Source organism: Seriola dumerili, unplaced genomic scaffold (assembly GCF_002260705.1).
Source record: "Seriola dumerili isolate Sdu_G_001 unplaced genomic scaffold, Sdu_1.0 BDQW01000435.1, whole genome shotgun sequence".
Lineage (NCBI taxonomy): Eukaryota > Metazoa > Chordata > Actinopteri > Carangiformes > Carangidae > Seriola > Seriola dumerili.
In genome coordinates this window covers 202,580-226,607 of record NW_019174690.1, presented here as the reverse complement: position 1 = coordinate 226,607, position 24,028 = coordinate 202,580, and the positions used below count along the sequence as shown (strand labels likewise).

Sequence of the window (24,028 nt, the reverse complement as noted above, 5' to 3'; positions counted from 1 at the left end):
CGCCCCGCCTCCCCGCCCGTGAGCCGCAGTGGGTCAGTCCAGATTGTGACGACGATCACATGTTACCGTAATGTGTCTAATAAACTGCTACATCACAAAAAAAAATGGGCTTTATTTTCTGACTTCTCTCCCCAAACGAACTTCACAAGTAACGTGATCGGTAGTTGATCAGTTTCGTATCGATTACTGACTCCATTAATCCTACTGTGAATGTGTCTGTCAGTCTGACAGGAGTTTTATTTAGTCTGACGGGAGTTTTATTTTGAAGGGCTTCCTGTTTTCTCGGACAGTTACGGTACCGGTCCGGTGTGGTCCGACTGTTGGAACACGGAGCTGCTTATAAAGTAGCAGCTGATCGATCAGCAGCAGTCATTGATACTTTGTGACTATTGGTGACAGATGGAGGCCCGAGTCTCTCAACCCGAACTGGTTCTGGTCTTCAGCGGGAAACGGAAGTCCGGAAAAGATTACGTGACGGCCCTGATCCAGGACCGGTAAGTATTGATTATTAACCAAATTCATGAGTGATTAATTGGTTTTAATGTCAGTCTCTGGTCACCTTTTCAAATTAAAACACGTCTGATCAACATTAACACTGACCTGAGATCAGTCTGGATCAGGGTCCGGACCACAGGTCACTTCAGTCTCTCACCTGTTTAACACCAGGTAACACCTGGCCCCTCACATCAGTGCTGGACCTGGACCTGGATCTGGACCAGGACTGATGTCAACATGTTGTTGATAAACTTGACCCGTTTATTCCTTAATGAGCCACAGGGTCTTTGTGGGACCAAGTCCCTTCACCTGTTTCTTCTTCTGCAGTTTAGGTCCTGAGGTCTGCTGCGTCCTGCGTCTGTCCGGACCTCTCAAACAGCAGTACGCACAGGTGAGACCTCCACCTGCTGACACTGACACTGACACTGACACACACACACACACACACACACACACACACACACACACACACACACACACAGAAACATCACTCTGACTACATCACCATGGTTACTGCTGAGTCGTGCTGGTCCCACAGGAACACAGTCTGGACCTGGACCAGCTGCTGGGTCCGGGTCTTTATAAGGAGCAGTATCGGGCTGATATGATTCGCTGGGGAGAAACTCGACGACGACAGGACCCCGGATTCTTCTGTCGCCTAGCAACGAAAGGGGCACGGCAACCAGTCTGGGTTGGTCACGCAGAAATTCTTCTTCTTCACTTTTTTATTATCATCTTCTTTCTTCTTCTTCTTCTTCTCAACACTTTGTCATATTCTATCCACAAAGTTTTTGTGGGAACACATGCCAGCTGTGTCCCCACATCCTGCTCTCTGATTGGTCAGGTGGTGAGTGATGCTCTGCTCTCATTGGTCAGGTGGTGAGTGACGCACGGAGGCTGACAGACCTTCAGTGGTTCTGGTCGGAGTTTCCTCGACAGACTCAAAGTGTCAGAGTTCAAAGTTCAGAAGAAACCAGGAAACAGAGGGGGTGGAGCTTCACTGCAGGTGAGATGTGAGATCACGGTAAGACTTGTGATCCAGATATTACCTGTCTGACTGTTTACCTGTCTGTCTCTCAGGTGTGGATGATGCTGAGTCAGAGTGTGGGTTGGACAGCGGGGTTGAATTTGATTGGATAATCACTAATGAGGCCGCCGCCCCCTCGTTAGACGAGCAGCTGCAACCAATCCTCAAGCTGGCTGAGGAAGCAGCTTCATCACCGCTCAGTGACAGCTGATCAATAATATTATTGATGAATGATGATGTTCAGGTCTGAGGAGCTCCAAACACTCAAAGTTTTTCACTATCAGCTCCAAAACAGCACCAGGTAACTGCTGTGCAGGTCAACAGGTTCTCAGATAAAGGTGTGACACCTGTTCAGTTTCGTCAGTGAGGCAGTGACATCATTCCGTCTCGTTTCTGTGCGTTTGTCGTTAAAGCTGATGGAGCTGCTGCCTTTGTGCCTTCGAGCAACAGACTGTGTGCTGGTTCATCAGGACTGACACTACACATTAACTACAGGCCATCAGTGTTGTTGTGTACCAACAGGAAATGATGTCAGTTAAACACAAACTTTGTCAAATAAAAGTCACAGTAAAAGACGAGTGAGTTTGTTCTGTGATGAATGTTTGTGTGTTGGAAATAAAAAGTTTAATAAAATCATTAAAATTAGTTTTGTTTTTTTTCAGTTCAATTGTGGGTTTAAAGGGATCAACATTTACAGTTTAGTACAGTTTGAGGTACTTTAAACTATCTGTTACTATGGTAACCTGCATTTATCTGATCGCTACAGGATAGATGAATATTTCACATACCTGAACTGGGCACATAAATATAATGAACAGCAGTAGATAATATTAATAATGACTTCACTTCCAGCTTCAACATTCACACTGTAAATGAATAACACGCAGTGAGTCTCAGTTTGGATCTACATACCAGTGACGGTGCTTTTATTTTATAAAATCCTGTCATGATTTATTACAATGAGCTGTGACATCAGCACAGTGATGACATCACCGGCTTCCAGGTAAAAACATTTCTAAACTTTATCTATTCATGTCATCAGGTCAAAGGTCATCTGTAGGAAAAAAAAAAACAGGTCAGATTGGCCCCGGGTTTACCATACATGGCAGTGGAATGCCTCGCTGTGATTGGCATCTTAAACCACACCCCCCAGGAACAAAAATAAATCATTGGCTAACAGGAAGTTGGCTCTAATCAATCAATCAATCAATAGTTAATTATAGTGGCAAAGAAAACTAATCAGTGTAACGACAAACCGTTCAGACAAACACTTATTAGTTCTTAATTAGTTAATTAGTTCTTAACGAGGGAATGGATGTAAGTCACTGTTAAACTCCCTTATAGACAAAAAACATCGAGCAGCTCCTCGTCTTGCCTCCCTCACGTAATACTGGGGGGGGGGGTGTTGGCACCATCAGTCGGTGAGGAAGAGGGAGGAGAGATGGGGGGGCAGACAGGAGGAAGAAATTAAAGCAACACTCCAAATGTGACTTAAAGGTTCAGAGAAGGAATGTGTGAAAGCATGACTCATTAAGATGAGGAGGAGGAGGGGAGGGGGGAGGCTACACCACACCACCCTGGCACCTCCCTCATATCCACCAGGAAAGGAGGAGCAGTGGAAGAAGGGGAGGAGGTGCAGGAGGAGGAGGAATGTTTGGTCCACTGAGCAGCCACCAGTGGGAGGAAAGGAGAAGTGGGAGGAGGAATGTTTTGGCCACAGAGTTTGACCTGGACCTCCTGAGCATCCACCTGGAGGAGGGGAGATGGGGGAGTAACAGTGAAAGTAGGTTCAGCAGCAGGAGGTGCAGGTATAAGGAGGGCAAGTAGGAATGTTTTGGCCACAGAGTTCCCTGACATCAACCTGTCAGGCAGCAGAGCAAGGTGAGTGGGGGGAGGGAGGGGAGAAGCAGTGGGGGAGAAGGTTCAGCAGGAGTTCAGCTCCTCCATGGTCTGATGCAGAGTTGCCTGAAGCTCCATGTTAGCGTTTCTGGCAGAAGCCAGAGAGTCTGAAAACAGAAAACAAAATGTCAGATGTGAACATCCCATCATGACCCGATTAGTCCCGCCCTCCTAATCGAGAAGTCCGGCCCCCCTCCTCACCTTCCAGGTTGTCGATGGTTTTCTCCAGTTTGGCCACTGAACGTTCAGCAAGTTCCGCTCTGGTCTCAGCCTGGAACACAAGAACAGGTGAGACAGGAAGTCGGCAGGTCACAGGTGAGACAGGAGGTGTTTAACTAACTTTCTGAAGATTAGGTCTCACCTCTTTGAGTTTGCTGCTCAGGTTCTTGATCTCTTCTTCATACCTGTCCTCCTTCTGAGAATACTGAGAGAGAAACAACAGCCAATCAGAGAACCAGGTGCACAGACAACAGCCACTCAGGTGTGAGGACACCTCTGAGCGCTGTCTGAGCTGAGGGGCAGAGTCGTTGTGGATTAAACACCTCAGTCGGTCTGCAGTCCGTCAAATAACATTTACCTGTTGATCACCTGGTCAGAGATCAAACTGTGGCTGCCATGGAAACTATAACCCCCCCTCCCTCCTCCTCCTCCTCCTACCTTGTCAGCCTGGGCCTCCAGAGACTTTGAACTAGTGAAGACAGTTTTCAGCTCCTCCTCCAACACTCGACTCTTACTGCAGGTCAAAGGTCAAATCAAACAGAGGGGACATGTCAGGTGTCATGTTTACTTCCTGTCTGTGGCGTCTGCTGTCAGGTGTGTGTCAGGTGTGTGTGCCGTGGGTCCACTGTAGTTGTGTGTGGCAGGTTAGGGTCATGCAGAGAGCAGCAGGAGCAGCAGGAGGAGGAGCTGAAGCAGCAGCTAAAGGTCAGGGGTCAGAGGTCACTGGAGGTCAGAAGGAGGAGCTCCTTAGTTTGACTGACAGCAGGTGGGAGGCTAGGTGACCCTCAGTACCTTGTCCTCAGACGCCTGCAGGCTCTTCAGTGATTGGTCGAAACTCCTCAACTGCTCTTCCAACCTCCGAACCTTACTGATAGACAGGTAGGTGGATCAACAGGTAGACAGGTGGAGAGACAGACAGGCAGACAGGTAGCAGGATGTAGGAAGCAGGACGTAGGAAGCAGGACATGCAGTGGCATCAACATGGAGAGGAAGGTAGAAAAAGATGGATGCAGTAAGATTAGGGCGCTGTTAGTGAAGCAGTGACATCATACTGAGGTCATCAGTTTACCTGTGCTGCAGTGAGCAGGTCACACAGGTGACAACAGGTGACATGCAGCAGGACAGAGATCTGAACTGGTTTTAGAAACGTGGTTTTGACAGCAGCGGGGACAATAAGGACTAAAGTGATTCATCGTTAACTCACAGGTTTGTTACCACCTGTAGAAATCAATCATTTCTAATTACTGACATCAAAGTGAGCCGCACCTGGAGAGCAGCAGCAGGTGGAAGGACTGATTAACCAATTAAAGATTATTCTTTGAATCAATAAGTGGAAGTCCTGACCGTAAAATCACACAGAAACATTTCATAACACGAGACGTGATTTAAATCTTTGGTCATTAAATGTTTTAAATCAGGAAACTGAATCAATGATTTTAAGACTTGAAGATAAAATGTTTATTAATGATGTTGAACTGAAGATTTTGAATTTGGTTTTAAATCAATTTGTTTTTATTCATTGATTAAAGTTCATGAAGAGCTGCTGAAACCTGAAGCTTCATCTGTCTCTCTATCTGTCTGTCTGCCTGTCTATCGGTTTACCTGTCTGTCTGTCTGCCTGTGTGTCTAATTGTCTGTCTATCTCTGTTTACCTGTCTGTCTGTCTCCATTTACCTGTCTCTCTGTCTGTCTGCCTGATTGTCTGTCTATCCATTTACCTGTCTGTCCATCTCCATTTACTTGTCTGTCTACCTGTCTGACTGTTTACCTGTCTCTCTGTCTGTTTACCTGTCTGACTATTTACCTTTCAGTCTGTCTACCTGTCTGACTGTCTGTCTGCAGTATCAGAGCAGCAGCAGCTTCATGCTGTAAGCAGCTGTTAGACATGCAGTGTGTGTTGGTGCAGTGTGTGTTACATGCTCAGTGGTCACTTTATTAGGAACAGCTGTACAGTGTGATCCAGATCGACACCATTTGCGGTGTGTGTATCGTGTGTGTGTGTGTGTGTGTGTTTGTGTGTGTGTGTGTGTGTGTGTTATAAACCTCTCAGACTGCTCGGCTCTGTCTTCAGCTCGTTCCAGTTCTCCTTCCACCATCACCAGTTTACGAGCCACCTGTCAATCAAACGCAGACAGTGTACAGGTGTTAGATGACTGAACATTAACCCTGTACTGTCTGATGATGACAGGTCACATCTGACCTCCTCATATTTCCGATCAGCCTCCTCAGCGATCTGTTTGGCCTCTCTCAGCTGAACCTCCAGGTGCTCCATCTTCTCCTCGTCCTTGAGAGCTCTGTTCTCTATCACCTTCATACCTCTGGGGGGGTTGGGCAGGTGAAAAGAGAGACAGGCAGCACTGTCAGTACTGATCTCTAATCACAGCTGGACGTCACCTGAATATAACACTTCATCATCATGTCTCTGTCTCTCAGCTCCACTGAGAGGAGGTGAGACAGGGGGAGACAAACCAGAGACGACTCCTATCTGTACCTGTCCCCGGGTCTCAGTGCTCATGACTGTCAGGTGTGTGTCAGGTGAGTGCACTCACCTCTCACTCTCATCAGCAGCCTTCTCCACCTCGTCCAGTTTGTGCAGAGCTGTAGCCAGTCTCTCCTGAGCTCGGTCCAGGTTCTCCTCACTGAGCTGCAGACGGCGACCTAGAGCCGTCACCTCCCCCTCTGCCTGCCAGACACACAGCAGGGAGCAGGGAGCCCACAGTCAGGTTCACCTCTGATCGATCAGTCATCAATCAACCATAATCAATTCCATTTCATGTTTGTTCCTGTACAGTTTGTCTCTGGTTACTTCAGGTCAGACAGAATGTACACCTGTAGCAGGGGTTGTACTACAGCACTACAGAGTACTACAGGCTGTCACCTACAACAGGTGAGCAGGTATTCTTGGCATCTGACACAACCTGATTGAAAACACACAGAGCCACTGAAGAACCTAAGGAATGACTAAGCAGACCATCTTCCACCTGTACAGGTGTGTGTACCTCCTCTTTACCTGTACAGGTGTGTGCTGTAGGTGTGTGTACCTCCTCTTTACCTGTACAGGTGTGTGCTGTAGGTTTGTGTACCTCCTCATTACCTGTATAGGTTGTGTGCTGTAGGTGTGTGTACCTCCTCATTACCTGTACAGGTGTGTGCTGTAGGTTTGTGTACCTCCTCATTACCTGTATAGGTTGTGTGCTGTAGGTGTGTGTACCTCCTCTCTGCTCCTCTTCTCCTTCTCCACATCCTTCTGCAGTCTCTCCGCACGCTCTTCGGCCTCCTCCGCCTGCTCCTGAAGAACTTTGATCTTCTTCTTCACGGCCTCAATGCTGTTCACTCCTCCACTCATCTTCTTCTTCTACTGCACAATAAACAGCAGGTGTTTAATGATTATTATAATTATTAGTCTGTGAAAGTTTTTAGTGCCAATGAAACTTTATTAATAAAGTTTCACAGAAACTTTGATAGTGTCAATAAGACTTTATCATTGTAGGTGAAACTTTATTAGTATCTGTGAAACTTTATTAGTTTCTGTGAAACTTTATTAGTGTCAAAACCTTATTTATCATCAATGAAACTTTATTAGTGTCAATGAAACTTTATTAGCGTCTGTGAAACTTTATTAGTGTCAATGAAACTTTATTTGTGTCTTTGAAACTTTATTAGTGTTGGGTTGGTTCTAAAATCTGTCTCTGTGAATAGGTTGAGGGTTGGTTAATAATTTCGATTAAGTTTATTTTATGTATTTACACCAAAATCATCTCGTCTGATTTATGGGTTATTGATCTATCAGTTATTACTTGTTACGTTGGGCTGATCAGCAGTTAGCATGTTAGCTCCAAATGCTATCAGCAGGACCACCGCCCTGTTAGCCTGTTAGCATATTAGCAGAGCCCACAGCTAGCAAAGACAAAGTGAGCTGTACCTGTGTGATCCTTCTCACCTGTCCGAGTCCTCTGAAGATAACACACCTGCGGTTCGAGCCCGTTTTCACCTGAACCCGTCACTTCCCGGTTAGCAGCAGGCTAAATGTTAGCTGTTAGCGGCTAACGGAGCGGAGCTGCCGCCTCACTTTTTAAACTCAATAAAGTTTTACAAACAGCCTGAAACGGCTCGCGGACTCTGGTGTCCAGGTGTCCAGGTGTCCGGGTCTGCGTGTTCTGAGAGTTCTGGTCGTGGTCTCTCTCGGTCCTGGTCCTGGTCCTGGTCCTGGTCCTTGACTTAGAGCTGATCTCCGCTGTTTCCTGATCCAGCCAACTCCCAACTCAGGACTACACCCTCTTCCGGGTTAAATTCCCTCCACAGGAAGTGTCGTAAACATAGACCATTACAAAATAAATGGTACTTAAATCAGTCATAATGTTCACTTAAGTAAAAGCAAAGTAAAATAAAAATACAACATAACCAGTAAAAACCAGTAAAACTACTGTATTCATGCAACAAAATGTATTTAAAGTATCAAAAGTACTCACTGTCAGTGTTGTACCATCACATCACTAATAATTATTACTGATGTATTGGTCTGTGCATAAAGTATAATTCTTCTGCAGTTGTTCACGTTGTAGGGGTATTGCCTAGTTTCATTGTCCTGCTTGTGCTGAGTGTAAATGTAAGTTGACGGTTCGGCGCTCGTTCTTCATTAGCCGATGCTGCCTAAATGCTGTTAACGCTTTGCGTGTGTTATTGTACTATTAAATGAAGACGTGCAATTCAATTCACAATTGCTGTACAGGTTACTGTTCATTCTTATTTATAAAGGTGGTGGGGAGAGGTGAAGGGGTTGGTTCGATATATGGTTGGAACATAAAAGGTTTAGGGGTTGTTGCACAGCTTAATCCAACCAACATGACGGAGGAACAGTGTTGGGTCTGTAAATAATGTGGCAACCTAATAAATGTAGACGAGTAGAACATCTCAGTGATGTATAATATAACAGACAGTTGACAAATTAAAGAAAAAACCCAGATAAAGTGTAGTACTAAGGTGTTGAGCCAAAACAGCTTCAGTGGTGGTGGTGGTGGGGGGTGTGTGTGTGTGTGTGTGTGGGGGGGGTGATAAGGTGGTACTGGCCAAGTTGGACTCTGGCATCCCAATGAAAACACAATGATTATCGTATCAAATAAAATGACTTTCCTTTGCAGGGCAAACAAGGACATTTTAAGCAGCTCTTCTTTTGACTGAAATGGTTTTGAATCATTGTAAGGACAAACAAGATTTATTAATCATTCATATAAACATCATTTAGCATATACTGCTAAAACAAAAGTAGGAAAATATGACCAATATGAATTTGCTTTTTCAAGCACAACCAGCAAAGGTGGCATTTAACATTTTAAAACATCTGATGTTAAACTAACATACATATGTTGACACCACATTTTTCAGAATAAAGGCTATGTTAAACCTTACATTACTTGGTTGTGGTTTAAGTGGTAGTTTACAGTTTGTAGAGCGTTTGTCAGTAAAGTGTTACATCAGAGTTGTTACTGAGTAGTTCCTCATTACTTCATCACGTTTTCACAATAAGTTCCTTAACAACAAATCAGAGACAGCAAGTTTCCAAACAAGTATTTTAATTATTAATATTCAAGCCACACACACACACACACACACACACACACAACACACACACACACACACATATATATATATATATATATATATTAATATTCAAATCCATGTTGTCTTCTGATGCATTAGTGATGACAACTTAAAAAATTATGTAATAAACAGAATATCATTTTAACTCATCTTGAACGTTTTAACTATGATTTGTGGGGAAATGCAATTACACAAAATACAAACTGTTTTTATTTTAGTAGATTTTTATCATTGTCCAGTTACATTCAGGTGTAAAATAGGGTCAAAATTCTACTTGTAACTTCAGTGTCAAACACTGTGGGAACTTTGAGCACCAAGTTTTACACAAAGCACTTTGTCTTTCACAGTGTCTGTGTGTTACCTCACCACTGGTCATTTGTCCGGTTTTATTCACACTTTTGTTTTTCTTTTTACAAATGCAAAACTCGTTTGCATCATTTTATTGTCTTTGAGGGTAATTTGCAACACATTACAACAGAACTGCATTGTAACCTAAAGTGAAACCATCAGCATATTGTGGTTGATTTTACAGTTGTAGAGCTTTGGTCAGTAAATGATACATCAGAGTTGTTACAGTGTTTCCTCATTACTTCATCATTATGCCACGAGTTCCTTCACAACATATCAGAGACGGCAAGTTTCCAACAAACAAGTATTTAATTATAATATTTAATTATGATATTCAAGCCACACACACACATACACACACACACACACACACACACACACACTCACACACACACACACACACACACACACACACACACACACACACACACACACACACACATGTATATACATATACATATATACATGAATAATCACATCCAGGTTATTTTCTGATGCATTGGTGATAAGGACATCTGACGTTCAGGCTGTTCGTTTTTTCTGAACGTACACGGCAGCAACCAACATTCAGTTCATTCATTCAGCGTCTCAACTTTGTGCTGAGTAACGCTCTTCCCAAACAATTAATGTTTCAGTTCCATTCAGTTAAGCGTTTTAACCTATGCTTTTACCATACAAGTCAGCCTTCTTCACAATCAAACAGGATCTCTGATAGAGTAAACTCTAAAACTCTGACGCTGTCAGACTTACCTCCGGTACCGGGTAGTTGATTTCTACTGCATCAAGATGTAGGAGGACGAGGGTTCCTGGAGACCGGCGTGATGAAGAGAAGGAGATGCGAGTACTTTACTTACTGACCATGGACTGCATACTGAGCCAAGAATGGTTCACTGAAGCCATCATGATTTTAGTCGTCCATATTTAAATCCGAAATGGCGCCAACACTGCCCAATCACTGCAAAAGGGCAGTGTATAACAGTGCAGAGCTCCCCTCTGCTCAGTTTCTTCCCCTTCCTGCTCCACTGTCTGTCACAGGTGTTTGTTTGTTCCCCACCATGGTTGTATTATTTCAACCTAATATGTCTTAAACTGTGGAACATGTGGGGAACATGGATGTAGGCCTATTATACTTTTCTTATGTTGTTATTCATATGACTTGGCCGAGTCTGGGCCGAGAAATCCAGTGTTGTGAGTAGTTTTGCCACCTTGTCTCATGGACACATGAAAGGAAAGAGTGAACCATCAAACATGAAGTCCAGCTGCAAGTGACACAAAATCCATAAAGCATTACCTCACTAACCCCATAATCTACAGCAGCTGTGTAGTGTAGCTCCTAACAGGTCTCATCCAGATTTTAAATTGGACATAAGGTTTAAGATATAAAACAGGCCTCGCAGCATCAGAGCCCCAGTCATTGTTATAGAGCAAACTGGGATGACATTGCACATTTTAAGGTTCTCCCTTTGGTTTCTAACTTTAGAGGAAAGTGCAGCATGTTAACAAATATTCACCAGTTTGTACTGGGGCACAGGAAGAAAATGTCAATTCATAAAACCCCCCCCCCAAAAAAAAACCCAACTGGTCAAAGCAGATGTCCGCCCACCCTGAGCCCGGTTATGGTGGAGGTTTCTTCCTGTTAAAAGGGAAGCCTATTGTGGATTTTATTCCAATGATCATGTAAACTTTAAAATGACAATGTAATTTTCCCCACGTGTGTTCTAGGATTACACTGGAGAGGCAGACAACAGGTTCCATTTCAAAGTATTTAATTTTTTGCTTGCAGTGAGACAGGTGTGAGTGGTCATATTTCTACAAATAAAAGTGTCAAATTCTATCATATTATCTTCAACAGACAACAAATATGAACAATTCAAAATCAAAAATCAGTACATCAATACATTCTCACTTTAACTATATATGTGAGAACAAACCAAGGAGATTAGATGTTCTACTTAACAACAAAATAAACATGACTTGAGAAAATATAATGAAATGAACTCACTCACTGCACTCAAGAACAAAGGTGAAATGATGGAGGGAAGCAGCTGAACTGAAGGGCAAACAGAGAATGAGCTCAGGACACAGAAGAAAGAACATTCAAGGATTGACACTGACCTCACTCACATTGCAGGTGTGTCACACTGTGACTGTTGGTGGAAAGACTGTGGAGGAGTGGAGGGAAGAGATGAAGAGAAGACAGGACAACTTTTTCTATCTCCATTTATAACTTTTAATTGACGTTATTTATAATTATTATATTTGATTTGTTGCATTTGGAGTGGTGTTTGTGTCACCTGATGTCTCATGATGATCTCAGTCCAGTGTTCCCTCTCTTTTAGCTCTGTGTTTGGTCTCCACCAGCTCCTGAGGGAAATCTGTCTCTTTAGCTTCTTATTGCTCCACTATGTTCAGCAGCTGCTCTCGGACCGTGTCTGTCTGCTGTTTGCTGGTGAGAGGTCGTGGACGGTGGCTACAGCCCAATAAGTTTATATATTCAAAGATGACAAAGACGGTACCTGAATCATTATTTTACTGCACAGTTACATTGCATTCACCATGGCTTTAGAAGGGTCTTAAAAACTCTTGTGACAGCTTCAAAAGGCTTTCTGAGGGACACCTGCAGTGGCTGAGGTCAGTGTCAGGATGAGTCTCTACGACATGAATAAAACTGAAAGTAACGTCCTTTGTACAGATTGAAACGAGAGGAGTGAAGTTCACGCACCAAGCAGCAGAAACGTTAAAAAGTTCTTCAGGAGATTTTTAGTTGAGTTGATTATTCTCTGTCCTCAGTGTTCACAGATTGAAAAGGTGTTTAATAAATAAACCTGTGATTAAATTGTACTGAGTATGTTTTTCTCATATTTACCATCTGCCTCATGATGAATCTAACAGGTCACTTTGGTAAATTATACAGAATACCATATGTTAGTGTTTGCTGACCGTAGATCTAGTTTGTTGAACAAGGTTCCCTGAGCTGATGGAATCTGGTGGCCACAGCAAATTAATTGCTTATTGTCACATTTGTACTGTTTTCTTTTATGGTACATGGTGCACAAACACACAGCCTAGTGAAGTCCAGGCAGGAAGACAACAGCAAGAAGCGCCTGGGTTCAGCTTCAACCCTGGTTCTTTCTTGCAGTGTTGCTTGTTCTCCTTTTGTTTTCTCCAGGGACTCTGATTACTAGAACAAAGACATGCTCATTTAATTAATTAAGGACTATTGTCCATTGGTCTGAATGTGTGTGTGTGTGTGTGTGTGTGTGTGTGTGTGTGTGTGTGTGTGTGTGTGTGTGTGTGTGTGTGTTGTTGTGTGATAAACCATTTTCCTGCTTTCCTTCCAGTGCATGCTGGGATACATTCCAGTACTTCAGACTTTTTTGTTTGAAGTTTGATGTGATGAAAAAAAGTTTGATACATTTCATCCAGAATTACAAAGTTTGAATGTAGAAGTCACATAAATATAAAACTAATAAGATTTACCTTAAATTACAGAGAAGATCTTTAAATTGTTAGTATGGACATTAACCTTTATAATAACAAGCTACATTTTTAATTACAGATAATTACTGTCATTTTACATAGATTTGTTTGTAATTTAAGAAAGCAGAAAAAATACTGTGTAAATAATACAGTAATTTGTCTTTACAAAAATGGGAAATAAATGTAATTCATTATTAATTAATAATTAATAAAATAATTAACAGATCATTTCTGTAATTTTAGACTTAAAAAACAGAAAATTACTGTTAGAAAACTTAGTTATTTTCTGTAAAATTTTGATTTTTTTTTACAGTGTATATCTGCTATAACTGCAGGTGAATTCTTTAGAATTAACATGTTTTTCTAAAAGAACAAAATAAACCTTCAATGTTCAGATCGAAAATGAAAGATGAAGAGTTTTTTTTATGATTTAATGTCCAGAAATAAAAAGACGGACAGCAGCAACATGTTGTCCAGCTGATTAGATTTATAAAGAGCACACATACACAGAGTCAGAGAATAAAAACAATAAACTTACAGCAGAAATCATTTACACTTTCTGATCAGATCTTTATACAACAAACACTAACTTCACTTTCTACTGTTTAAGAGTTAAAATAAAACACGATGAGAAGAGTGTTTAATGAGCTCAGTCTGAACTTGAAACTGTTGTCAAACCCGAATATTACAGCATCATATCAGAGTATTACAGCATCGTTATCCAACGTCTCATCTGACACTGGATCAGGTCACAAACTTCATCCAGTTTTCCTCTTCTGTTAAACTCATGAACGACTCGTTTGTAAGATGATTAATGTTGGAAAGGTTAAATCACAAACAGCAGCTTCACCTGCAGGTAGATCACATGATACAGAAACACCTATAAAACCATAAAACTATCCGCTCTAAAAACTCTTACAGGCCGTGGACTCAGAGGCCGGAGACAGTTTCACATCTTTACAGTTACAGAGGGAGAAAACATGATTCAAAACCTGTGAACTGTCTCTGTTTGGCACCAGGAGGGTTCATGAGATCAGCTGTTTTCTGTTGTCACTGTGTTTTAGAAATGCGACAGTGATGTAAAGACCTCAGCTCTGTGGAGGATAAAGTTTTATTCAAACAGTGGCACCTGGTTTGGTGGGCGTGTCATGTATCATGTGATCGACCTGCAGCTGTTGGTTAAAAGATTCAGGTGAAGTCAGCTGATTCATCCTGGCAAAACACAGAGCGCCTGAAACCTTCATCACCACCACCTTCATCTTCATCATCACCACCTTCATCTTCATCATCATCTTCATCAGGGTTAAACCCAACCTTCATCACTGCTGCAGCAGCTTTAGTTCAAAATCACTTCAGCCGAATCCTCAAATCATCCAACATCAACTCAGTGGTCTCCAGGGCAACGACAGTGTCCACGGCAACAGTGTCCACGATGAGCTGAGATGATTCACACTGACCTGGTTCTGACTCTGAGCTCATCTCTTTAGACTCTAACTCCGCCCACTCGGCGGTGGAGACAAACGGAAACAGACGTGATCAATAAAAACAGCATCAAATGAGCTGATTGGTTTGTCCAACCGACCAATCAGTGAGACAGAATACGTTCAGGTTCTATATAAGCCTGAGAGAAACAGCCACGCTAACATGCTAACACGCTAACATGCTAAGAGAGTCTTCAGCAGTGATCTCAGGATTCAGTCAATAAACATCTTAATTTTTTACACTGCTCTTCTACAACTCAAAACTATATACCCCCCCCTACAGCCCCCCCCCCAAACCCCAAACACAACACACACCCACGACAGCGGCACACACACACACGACACACGAGTAACCCCCCCCCCCTCCCAATGTTACACTGGTCTGATCCTCTTGTGTTTGATCATTAACATTTTAAGATTTTTGGTTTCACATTTTATAGAAACACAAACTTATTTGTTTTTCATCTAATGTTCCAACTGTTGAACTACTTTTAGTTTTAGTTAACATATAAATACAGTTTACACTGAGGCCGTCTGCCCCCCCCCACCCCACCCCCACCCCCCCAACTCCATACAGAGTCTGAGTTAACAGGACTGTTCCTCATACAGCAACTAAAGTGAACACAGCAGGTTGATATCCAAAGGCATTCTGGGTAATGTAGTGTCATGTCTGTCTGCTTCATACAAACCACACGTCACAGTCCTGACACTGTGACATCACAGCCACCTCACTCTGTAATTAGTCAGCTGTGTGAAGGTGAGACAGTGGGCGGGGTTTAATTTCTCCATTTGTTTCGTCTAACAGGTAAAAGTCTCACGGAGGATGAAAAGTAAAACGTTTTAGAAACAGTTTTATTCCTAAAACTTCAGCTTTGATTTCAAGCATAACTTCTGATCAATAATAAAATAATAAATCTAAATAAATCTGATCATATCGGACCTGTCAATGTTTCAGTCAAACTCAAACTGGATTGAACAAAAATAACGTCAGAATTCAAGCTCAGTTTTCATCCTCCACACAAACTATCTGAGACTGAGTTTACACCATATCACAGACTCAGACTCAGAGACTCAGAGCCTCAGACTCAGAGACTCAGACTCAGAGACTTAGAGACTCAGACTCAGAGACTCAGACTCAGAGACTTAGAGACTCAGACTCAGAGACTTAGACTCAGAGACTCAGAGACTCAGACTCAGAGACTCAGAGACTCAAACTCAGAGACTCAGACTCAGAGACTTAGAGACTCAGACTCAGAGACTCAGACTCAGAGACTTAGAGACTCAGACTCAGAGACTCAAACTCAGAGACTCAGACTCACAGACTCAGACTCAAAGACTCAGACTCAGAGACTCAGAGACTCAGACTCAAAGACTCAGACTGAAGGACTCAGAGACTCAGACTCTGAGACTCAGAGACTCAGAGACTCAGACTCTGAGACTCAGAGACTCAGAATCAGAGACTCAGAATCAAAGACTCAGAGACTCAGACTCAAAGACTCACACTCAGAGACTCAGTAGGAGGCAGCAGCAGGGTTTAACCCTCAGAAATAGATTGGACATTCAGGACTGACTGTTCATCTGAAGCAGACTGAGACTGATTCATTGTAGGAGCTGGTCCCCCCCCCGCCCACCCCCCCCATCCCCAACAGACAGGCCCAATGAAACTCTTTAACCCCACCCCCTTCATAAACCCCGCCCATTTACACCACATGTGGACGGGGCTCCAGCTGACGTGATGATGTAAACAGGTCACATGGTTATACTTCCTGTTTCTACCCTAAACAGCGACATTCAGAAAAGTACGACAGCTGAGATCAAAAGCTTCTGTAAAACAGGAAATGACATCATCTCCAGCCGAGTGACTGATCAGCCAGTGACATCTCGGTGATATCACAGTGACATCAGCAGAGTCCCTGAGGTCATCAGGCGGATAGTGAGATGACGTTAACTGGGATCAGTGCCACACTCACTCTCCTCGGGGATGTCCTGCAGGTCTGAGGGATCAGAGGTCACAGGTTACCAAGGCAACCACTACCAATCATACACTGCACCCGTCAATAATAAACAATAACTACACGACATGCTTTAACATTATCATCATCATTATGAATGAACTTAATCTTTTATAATAATCAATGATAGTGATTGATTATTTGATCTGGTACCGACCTCTGGGGCTGTCAGAGCGAGGAGAGATCTTCATCACTTCCTCCTCCTCCTCGTTTCCCTCTTGGACGCCATCTAATTGGTCGACTGGATCCTGACTGGCCAATGAGGAGAGGGCGCAGGACTCCAGTTCCCTGCTGCCCCGCCTCTTGTTCGCTTGCTGACAGGTGCAGAAATATTTAATATTTCAGATGTTTCATTTAACAGCAATGAAACACTAGTCATCAGACTGAACTCAGTCACATGACCAAACACTCATCGTCTCATCGTGGCAGCAAAGCCAAACGTTTTCATAATTTAACTTCATATTAACATGTTTTATAGTTCGCACAATATCAGACTGTTTGATGCTTTTAGAGCTTTTTAAACTGCTTATACACAAAGTCTTTATACGTCACAAATATATTTATTTCTGAAACCCGTGTTTGACATTTGAGACATGTTTATGATATTTTTCTTTTCGCTGTTTTTTTAAATGTTTGGATTTGTGTCTAGAGACAAGTTTAGTTTAGAATGAATTTATTTATTTATTTATCTACCTGACATATTTTCCACCCATCCATCCCCCCAACATACCTGTTCCTCCTTGATGACATCACCAATCCCTCCATTGACCCTCCTCCTGCCACCTTGCTCCGCCCCCTCCCTGTCAGGCTCCTCTCGCTTTAGACGCAGCCGCGTCACTTCCTCCTGCAGCAGCTCCACCTGCCGCTGCAGCAGCTGCGCCTCACCGCCAGCATCCAGCCCCGTGTCCCGCGACATAGACCGACTGAGTCGAGGGCCGGGGGCGGGGCTGGGGGTGGAGCCTTGGTTGACTGTGGGGGCAGGGCCTGTACTGACCGACAGCTCCAGGATCGAGTCTTGCCGAATCACAGCAGCCTGGGGGTGGAGTCAGTGAGTAACAAGGCCTTCATCATCATCATCATCATCATCATCGTTACCATTATATGAATAACAAAGATGTAAATGAACAATTATTGTGGTGAGTAAACAACAATAGTGAATAGGTCACTGTTGCTGTCTGACCTGTAGGGCATGAAGCTGGATGCTCAGATTGACCAATCGCTGACGGACTTCCTGTGGAGAGGGCAGGTATCAACTGTTAAAAACTGCTCTGATTGGACAAAAACTGCCTCCATCTCAGTTCATTCAGTTGCATCCTTGTTTTCCTCATGTCTTTTCTGAGCCAGATCACAACCAGAACACAGCCAGATAACAGCCGGAACACAGCCAGATAACAGCCGGAACACAGCCAGATCATAGCCGGAACACAGCCAGATCACAGCCGGTCAACAGCCGGAACACAGTATTTGTATTTGTATTTGTATAGACACTGTGATGAACTGGTGACATTATAAAGACAGTTTCTAGTAGAGCTTTTGTTTTTATTGATTATTTAGAGTTTAATTCTCTCATGTTGCCTTCAAAATAAAGACTTGGGTTTCCATGTGACTTAAGCCAGACTGAGTTCTGGGTAGCGCGATGAATGAAGATATACCTGCTGATCTCTGATCAGAAGATAGGAAGTGTTCCTTACCTGGCTTAAGGTGCGTTCCTGCAGCTGGTTACCATTTCTGTCCTGAAAGACACAAACAAAATATTTAAAACACAATAAACTCAGAGACTTTCACAGCTGGGCTTTTATTTTGATAGTCTCCTCTAACATGGACTCCATCATCAATCAGGAACAATTCTATTCCAAATCTGAACTTGTTTCTATTCCCAGTTACTGTTTCCTAAACTCTTTAAACTCATTTACATTCAGTTTTTTTTCTCATTGTTCTGAATAAAGTCAAACTTGCAGCTTTGATCTGAGTCAAGAGGAAAAACATCAGAGTTCAAAGGTGAGTTTTTGTTTTTTTTTACCTTTGAGGAGCTGCTGTTCATCTCAAAAGAACCGTTCAGAGAACCAGAGTCACCATCTGAGAGAGAGACAGGTAAAGACGGAGACAGACAGGTGAGTGTCAGTGTCTGTTCAGCAGTTGAACACTAGGTGGCAGCATCATCATTTCTGTCGTCCTCTCACAGGTGGAAAGAAACAGAGAAGAAGAATGACTTTCCGTCTCCAGGGTGATTAACTGAACACAGCTGTTTTAACTGCTGTGAATTTTAGAATGAGAAAAACTTTATTGTCCATTGTCAGGTGACAGAAAACAAACGAGCGTCCACACAGCTGACTACGTCTCAAGTCAATCAATCAATTAGTTGATCAACAGAAAATGAATCAGCAGATATTTTGGTCAGTTAATCAATAACTGAACTGAATATTATTTTCACTGTTTTCTGATTTTATACAGAAAATGATTCATTGATCAATTGATAAAATTATTGGAAGATTAATTGATAACAAAAACAGTTGTAAGTCAGACACTAGGACACAGCCTTCAGGTGACAGGTGACTCACTGCTGAGCTCCTGGTTGCCGTTGGTTACGGTGGACCTCTGGATGTTGGCGTCCAGCAGCAGCTCCGTCAGTTTGTCCACTGAAACACGAGAAACAGCTTCAGTTCAGCAGCTGCGTGAAACTGATCAATCAATCAATCAATCAATCAAACCAGAGGGAAGCTCCACCTTCAGTGACGGAGGCAGTGAGGAGCGGCTCGGCCCGAGGAGCATGAGGAGTGTCAGCCCTGAAAAGATTCCTGCACGATGAGGAGCTGGAGGAGGTCCTGAAGGAGGAGGTGCTCACCTCCACGCCTCCTCCTTCTTCTTCTCCTCCTCTTCCTGTCGCCTCCACCAGGTCAGAAAACAGAGTCACACGCTCCTGCAGAAGCTCTAGCACCTCCCTGTCCTTCTGCTGGATATCGGCTGGGAGGAGGGAGGGGGAGGAGAGGAGGAGAGGAGGAAAGGAGAAACCTTTAGATCTTGAACAGCTGCAAGTTTTGTTGAACACAGTGCAGCAGGAGGTGGTAGGTGAGGAGGTGCAGTAGGAGGAGGTGCAGTAGATGGAGGTGCAGGAGGAGGAGGTGAAGGAGGAAGAGGTGCAAAATGAGGAGGAGCAGTAGGAGGAGGTGCAATAGGAGGAGGTGTAGTAGGAGGAGGTGCAATAGGAGGTGGTGCAGGAGGAGGAGGTGCAATAGGAGGAGGAGCAGTAGGAGGAGGTGCAATAGGAGGTGGTGCAGTAGGAGGAGGTGTAGTAGGAGGAGGTGCAGTAGGAGGTGGTGCAGGAGGAGGAGGTGCAATAGGAGGAGGTGCAGTAGGAGGAGGTGCAGTAGGAGGTGGTGCAGTACCTCTGAGTCTTCGCAGTAAAGCTTTGTCTTCAGTCTCGATGAGAGGAAACTCGTCTCTGGATGGACAGCTGCAAAAACCAAAGATACTGTGAAGTACTACATACTGTACTACAGAGTACTGAGCAGTACTACAGTACTGACCTACTGAGTGTAGTACTACAGTACTACAGTACTACAGCACTGACCTGAGAGCAGCCTGCTGGATCCACATCATCCAGGTCCGGCGGTCGTCTTTGGACGGAGCGTGCAGCTCGTACATCTCTGGAGGGGTGGAGGCACTGAGCAGGTACATCCCTCGCTCCTGATTGGCTACATCTCTGACGATCAGGTTAGTCAGAGAGACAACTGGAGACTTGTCCTGAGACAGGTGAGACAGACAGACAGACAGGTGAGAACAGGTAAAGACCTCCTGAACCACTGACACTGAAGGAATCCAGACCAGGAGAAGCTGAAGACAACAACTCCCATGATCCCACACTACTTCATGATGTCACCAACACTGTGTTACGTTATTGTTTTGATTGAAAGACCGTTAGAGGCAGAAGGTGTGACCAGGTGTGACTCACCAATGATGCGAAGGTGAACTTCTGATCTTTCTCCTGAAGGAAAACCAGGATGTCTGACATGAGCAGGACCTGCACATCTGGACACAAACACAGAGGCTGATGAACAGGTGTAAGCTCCACCCACACAGCTAGATGTGACATCACAGCAGGTGAACAGGTGAACAGGTGTTACAGCATCAGCCTCCTCTACCTTTCATCCTGGAGCCCTGGACCTTCCAGAGGAGCATCCCCTCATGGAGGAGCCTCCTCCTGAGCAGTTCTCCTCCTCTGAACACTCCTCCTCCCCGGACCTCCGCTTGGGCCCGGGGGTCCAGACGGGCCTGGATCTCCTGCAGCCTCCTGGTCCGGTCCAGCTCCAGTACCTCTTTGTCCACCGAGCTGATCAGCTCCTTCAGGAGCTGCAGCGCCTTGCTCAGAGCCTGCGCCTCCTCCTCGCTGTCTGCAGGAGGTCACAGGGACATGGTTGCACCAGAGGTGAGAGGTCAAAGGTTATTAGAGGTCATTAGAGGTCAGAGGTCATTAGAGGTCATTAGAAGTCAGAGGTTACCTTTGGTGTTGTCGAGGATTCGTTGGAGGAGGACGGGGTACTTTGTGATTCGTTGTGTCACCAGCAGGATGCACTCTTGGACGCCATGACGACGCAGCAGAGGACCACGACAGACACGCTGAGGATTATGGGATGAACAGAGACACAGACAGTCAACATCAACACAGATATACCAAGTCTAAACCGGTTTAATCACATTAAACCGGTTTAAACCGGTTTAGGTCTGAACCAGGTCTAATTCAAGTTAACCTGGATCTACAGTTAGCAACATGTTTACACTGTTTACACTGACACTGAAGTAAACCCAGGTCTAGATCTGGATAAATTAGAACAACCCAAGTTCTGAATTAGATTTAATGAGCCCAAATCAGACAAACAAAGAAGTCCAGGTCCAGGTCCTGGTCCTGGTCCTGGTCCTGGTCCAGGTCCTCACCCTGATAAACTGCTGTAGTCTTCGGTCTCTGGCTAAAACGTCTTTGTAGAGTTTCACAGCTTTCGGGTGTCGACTGCAGAACTCAGAGTAAAGTTTCTTCATGTCGTCTGCACACTGACCTGAAAACTGCACAACATACATTATATACATTATAAACATTATATACAGTATATATATACATGATATACTATACTGTGTATACATTATACACTCTATACATTATATACATTTTATACTGTATATACCATATATAGAGTATACACATTAAAGACATTATATACTCTATATATGGTATATACATTATAGACATTATATACATTACATTATATACATTATACATTGCATATACCGTATTTACATTTTATACATTTTATACCATATATAGAACATATACATTATACACAGTATTTGATGTATTCCTTCACCTTTTTGCCTTTATGGATTTTACAGGCGAAATCAAATCAATTGAAATCATAAATTCAGGAGCTCTGACTTTAGAGACAGCATGAACCTGATGTTCACCTGAACAGGGAGTCAGTCTCCCAGAGATCACCTGTGCTGCCGTACCTGTCGGAGCAGCAGGTTTCCGATGCTGCGGACGGTGAAGTTGTTGGAGCTGCCCTCCATCAGTCCCTCCTTCCTCCGGTTCAGCAGCTCTGACAGGAAGTTGGAGTGAAGCTCCAGCAGCTGGTCCAGGCAGGGGAAGATGGTGTGAACCACACCTGCCTCCAGCATCACCTCCTCCAGCATCCCTCTCCTGTACACCCCCTCCATGATCCGCAACGTCCGGACGTGGTGGAACTCTGTCTGGATCAGCTCTGAAAGACAGGAACTGGTTTAACCTGATGAAGCTGTCAGCGTAAAAGACACAGAGACGTCTCCATGACAACAGAAACAGTCAGAGACCACAGGGTCACTCATTCCTGAACATACACGTACGCAAATGTAATATATGTACATATATTGAATTTCTATATATGACATATATGTACTTATAAAATAAAGGAACAATGTAAAAATTATATATGAAACCTAGAAGCTGGAACCGTTTTCATATATTGACAAATATGTTTAGCCCATTTAAATGTGTATGTTTATGTATGTATGCTTATATATGTAGATATTATAAATAGTCCAAATTCTGAGAATATAAAGGTAGAAATGTTTAAAATGAATAAGGAAAACATGCATGAACATATAGATTTTTTATATGTATGTTGTTTTAATGAACTTGCATATATAAACTAAATAAATAAATATCATTAACATATATGGCCGCAACATCGTATACCACATAAAAATTCATCATATAGATATTTTTAATAAATTTACATATACAAATTTTACTATGGGTATTTTATATATGTTATAAACGTATATCTCCATATATCCAGAGGATGTATATATGTGATAATAAGATAAGTGACATATATGGCAACATCACTCTTGATATAGGGACATATATGTCATATATTACATATTTATATGGGTATGGAGGAGCTGAAACAGAGTTCAGTGTTTTCGGATGTTGTTTAGATGTACGTACGTACATACATACATCTACGTATATATACATATATATATATATGTATATATACTGTATATATTCTGTATATATACACACATACCGTAGATGACATCCTGTTGTTTGATGAGGTCTTTGTGAAGCGTCTGCAGGAAGTTCGGCTCCACAGCCATACTCCAGCTGTCGGCCTGAACACAGCTGCCCTCCACCTGCAGCTCCTCCAGCAGGGAGTTCCACCACCACTCCCCTACACACAATACACAACATATAGGTCACATGAGTCCTGTCAGCTGGTCGTCGCCCTGCAGCGCCTCCTGCTGGTCACAGGACAGCTTCACACTCACACAACATGAAGTGCTCAGACTGAACCTGAACCAGAACCAGAACCAGGAGCAGCTGCAGGGTTCTGCAACATGACAATCATGTGATTAAAGGGCAGAGGAGGATTATTGATACATCACATGATCAATTAAAGTGATTACATACCGTCGTCAGTCAGAGACTCCATGGACAACGTCCTGCTCCGGAAGTTTAAAGACTCGGTGGACTGAGACAGAATCCTCCTGAGACCCGCAGAGTCATCTAACCCACTGAGAGACAGACAGGTGAGAGAGAGACAGACAGGTGAGAGAGAGACAGGTTTTTTGAGACAGCTAACATAAAGTCAACCTCGCTGTTTATTATTCATATGTCTGTTACCATGGTGACAGAGCTGCATCGTGGTCACAGTTGTTAGATTATTAAAAACCACCAACAGAACCTGGATCTGTTCACTGACAGGACAAAATCAATGACAGCCAATCAGAAATCTGTTCAGTCTCACCCTGCGATGTTATTGGTGGAGACGCTCTTGGCAAGTGAGAGTCCGGACCGGACTCGTCTGGACCCGAGGAGGGACTGACGGAGACTGTCTGAGGGGTAGATGGCCGAGCTCGGACGCTCCTTCATCATCGGAGCTGAGGAGGGAGAGAATACATTTCCCATAATGCAACTGGAGAGTGTCTTTTATTGTGTC

General features: G+C 43.5%; 3 protein-coding genes across 5 annotated transcripts in view; 1 reads left to right on the top strand and 2 right to left on the bottom strand.

Annotated features, from left to right (window-relative positions):
- Positions 1–322: 322 nt before the first annotated feature.
- On the top strand, positions 323–2,138 carry pmvk (phosphomevalonate kinase). Of its 2 annotated transcripts, XR_002665639.1 has the most exons (6): positions 323–494; positions 823–886; positions 1,034–1,186; positions 1,372–1,501; positions 1,576–1,823; positions 1,936–2,138. XR_002665639.1 is itself a non-coding variant. In XM_022762003.1 (5 exons), the coding sequence occupies exons 1-5, from the start codon at positions 400–402 to the stop codon at positions 1,731–1,733; spliced, it is 600 nt and encodes a 199-aa protein (XP_022617724.1). In that variant the 5' UTR covers positions 323–399; the 3' UTR covers positions 1,734–2,138. The 2 variants fall into 2 exon arrangements, 1 of the variants encoding a protein (XP_022617724.1); XM_022762003.1 differs by having other exon boundaries at positions 1,576–2,138.
- A 281-nt stretch (positions 2,139–2,419) lies between these two features.
- On the bottom strand, positions 2,420–7,836 carry LOC111234083 (tropomyosin alpha-4 chain-like). Of its 2 annotated transcripts, none has more exons than XM_022762001.1 (9): positions 7,581–7,836; positions 6,852–6,995; positions 6,190–6,323; positions 5,841–5,958; positions 5,684–5,754; positions 4,079–4,154; positions 3,783–3,845; positions 3,623–3,692; positions 2,420–3,528 (listed from the first exon to the last, which is right to left on the bottom strand). In XM_022762001.1, exons 2-9 carry the CDS (start codon positions 6,984–6,986, stop codon positions 3,446–3,448), a joined length of 750 nt encoding a protein of 249 aa, XP_022617722.1. In that variant the 5' UTR covers positions 6,987–6,995; positions 7,581–7,836; the 3' UTR covers positions 2,420–3,445. The 2 variants fall into 2 exon arrangements, with proteins under 2 accessions (XP_022617722.1, XP_022617721.1); XM_022762000.1 differs by having other exon boundaries at positions 6,852–6,998; positions 7,581–7,835.
- Positions 7,837–16,229: 8,393 nt separating this feature from the next.
- LOC111234082 (rho guanine nucleotide exchange factor 2-like) overlaps positions 16,230–24,028 on the bottom strand; it is an 18,472-nt gene continuing 10,673 nt past the window's right edge. Inside the window, exons 5-22 of the mRNA XM_022761999.1 lie at positions 23,837–23,969; positions 23,500–23,603; positions 23,117–23,260; positions 22,056–22,306; positions 21,489–21,614; positions 21,056–21,173; positions 20,699–20,947; positions 20,509–20,585; positions 20,128–20,300; positions 19,943–20,010; positions 19,284–19,520; positions 19,118–19,195; positions 18,580–18,635; positions 18,251–18,292; positions 17,740–17,790; positions 17,290–17,592; positions 16,717–16,873; positions 16,230–16,541 (exon numbers count right to left, since the gene is read on the bottom strand). Coding sequence (XP_022617720.1) covers positions 16,492–16,541; positions 16,717–16,873; positions 17,290–17,592; positions 17,740–17,790; positions 18,251–18,292; positions 18,580–18,635; positions 19,118–19,195; positions 19,284–19,520; positions 19,943–20,010; positions 20,128–20,300; positions 20,509–20,585; positions 20,699–20,947; positions 21,056–21,173; positions 21,489–21,614; positions 22,056–22,306; positions 23,117–23,260; positions 23,500–23,603; positions 23,837–23,969 — 2,417 coding nt within the window. The 3' untranslated portion in view covers positions 16,230–16,491. The remainder of the gene's footprint in view (positions 16,542–16,716; positions 16,874–17,289; positions 17,593–17,739; positions 17,791–18,250; positions 18,293–18,579; positions 18,636–19,117; positions 19,196–19,283; positions 19,521–19,942; positions 20,011–20,127; positions 20,301–20,508; positions 20,586–20,698; positions 20,948–21,055; positions 21,174–21,488; positions 21,615–22,055; positions 22,307–23,116; positions 23,261–23,499; positions 23,604–23,836; positions 23,970–24,028) is intronic.

What these genes read in the sequence shown, in the direction of transcription:
- pmvk (XM_022762003.1), top strand. Translation starts at nt 400, where the DNA reads ATGGAGGCCCGAGTCTCTCAACCCGAACTGGTTCTGGTCTTCAGCGGG. An exon ending in GGGCACGGCAACCAGTCTGG is followed by an intron (nt 1,187 to 1,371) that starts GTTGGTCACGCA and finishes CTCATTGGTCAG; the next exon opens with GTGGTGAGTGACGCACGGAG. An exon ending in GGGGTGGAGCTTCACTGCAG is followed by an intron (nt 1,502 to 1,575) that starts GTGAGATGTGAG and finishes TCTGTCTCTCAG; the next exon opens with GTGTGGATGATGCTGAGTCA.
- LOC111234083 (XM_022762001.1), bottom strand. Translation starts at nt 6,986, where the DNA reads ATGAGTGGAGGAGTGAACAGCATTGAGGCCGTGAAGAAGAAGATCAAA. An exon ending in AGAGCCGAGCAGTCTGAGAG is followed by an intron (nt 4,155 to 5,683) that starts GTTTATAACACA and finishes TTTGACCTGCAG; the next exon opens with TAAGAGTCGAGTGTTGGAGG. An exon ending in TGAGCAGCAAACTCAAAGAG is followed by an intron (nt 3,693 to 3,782) that starts GTGAGACCTAAT and finishes CTTGTGTTCCAG; the next exon opens with GCTGAGACCAGAGCGGAACT.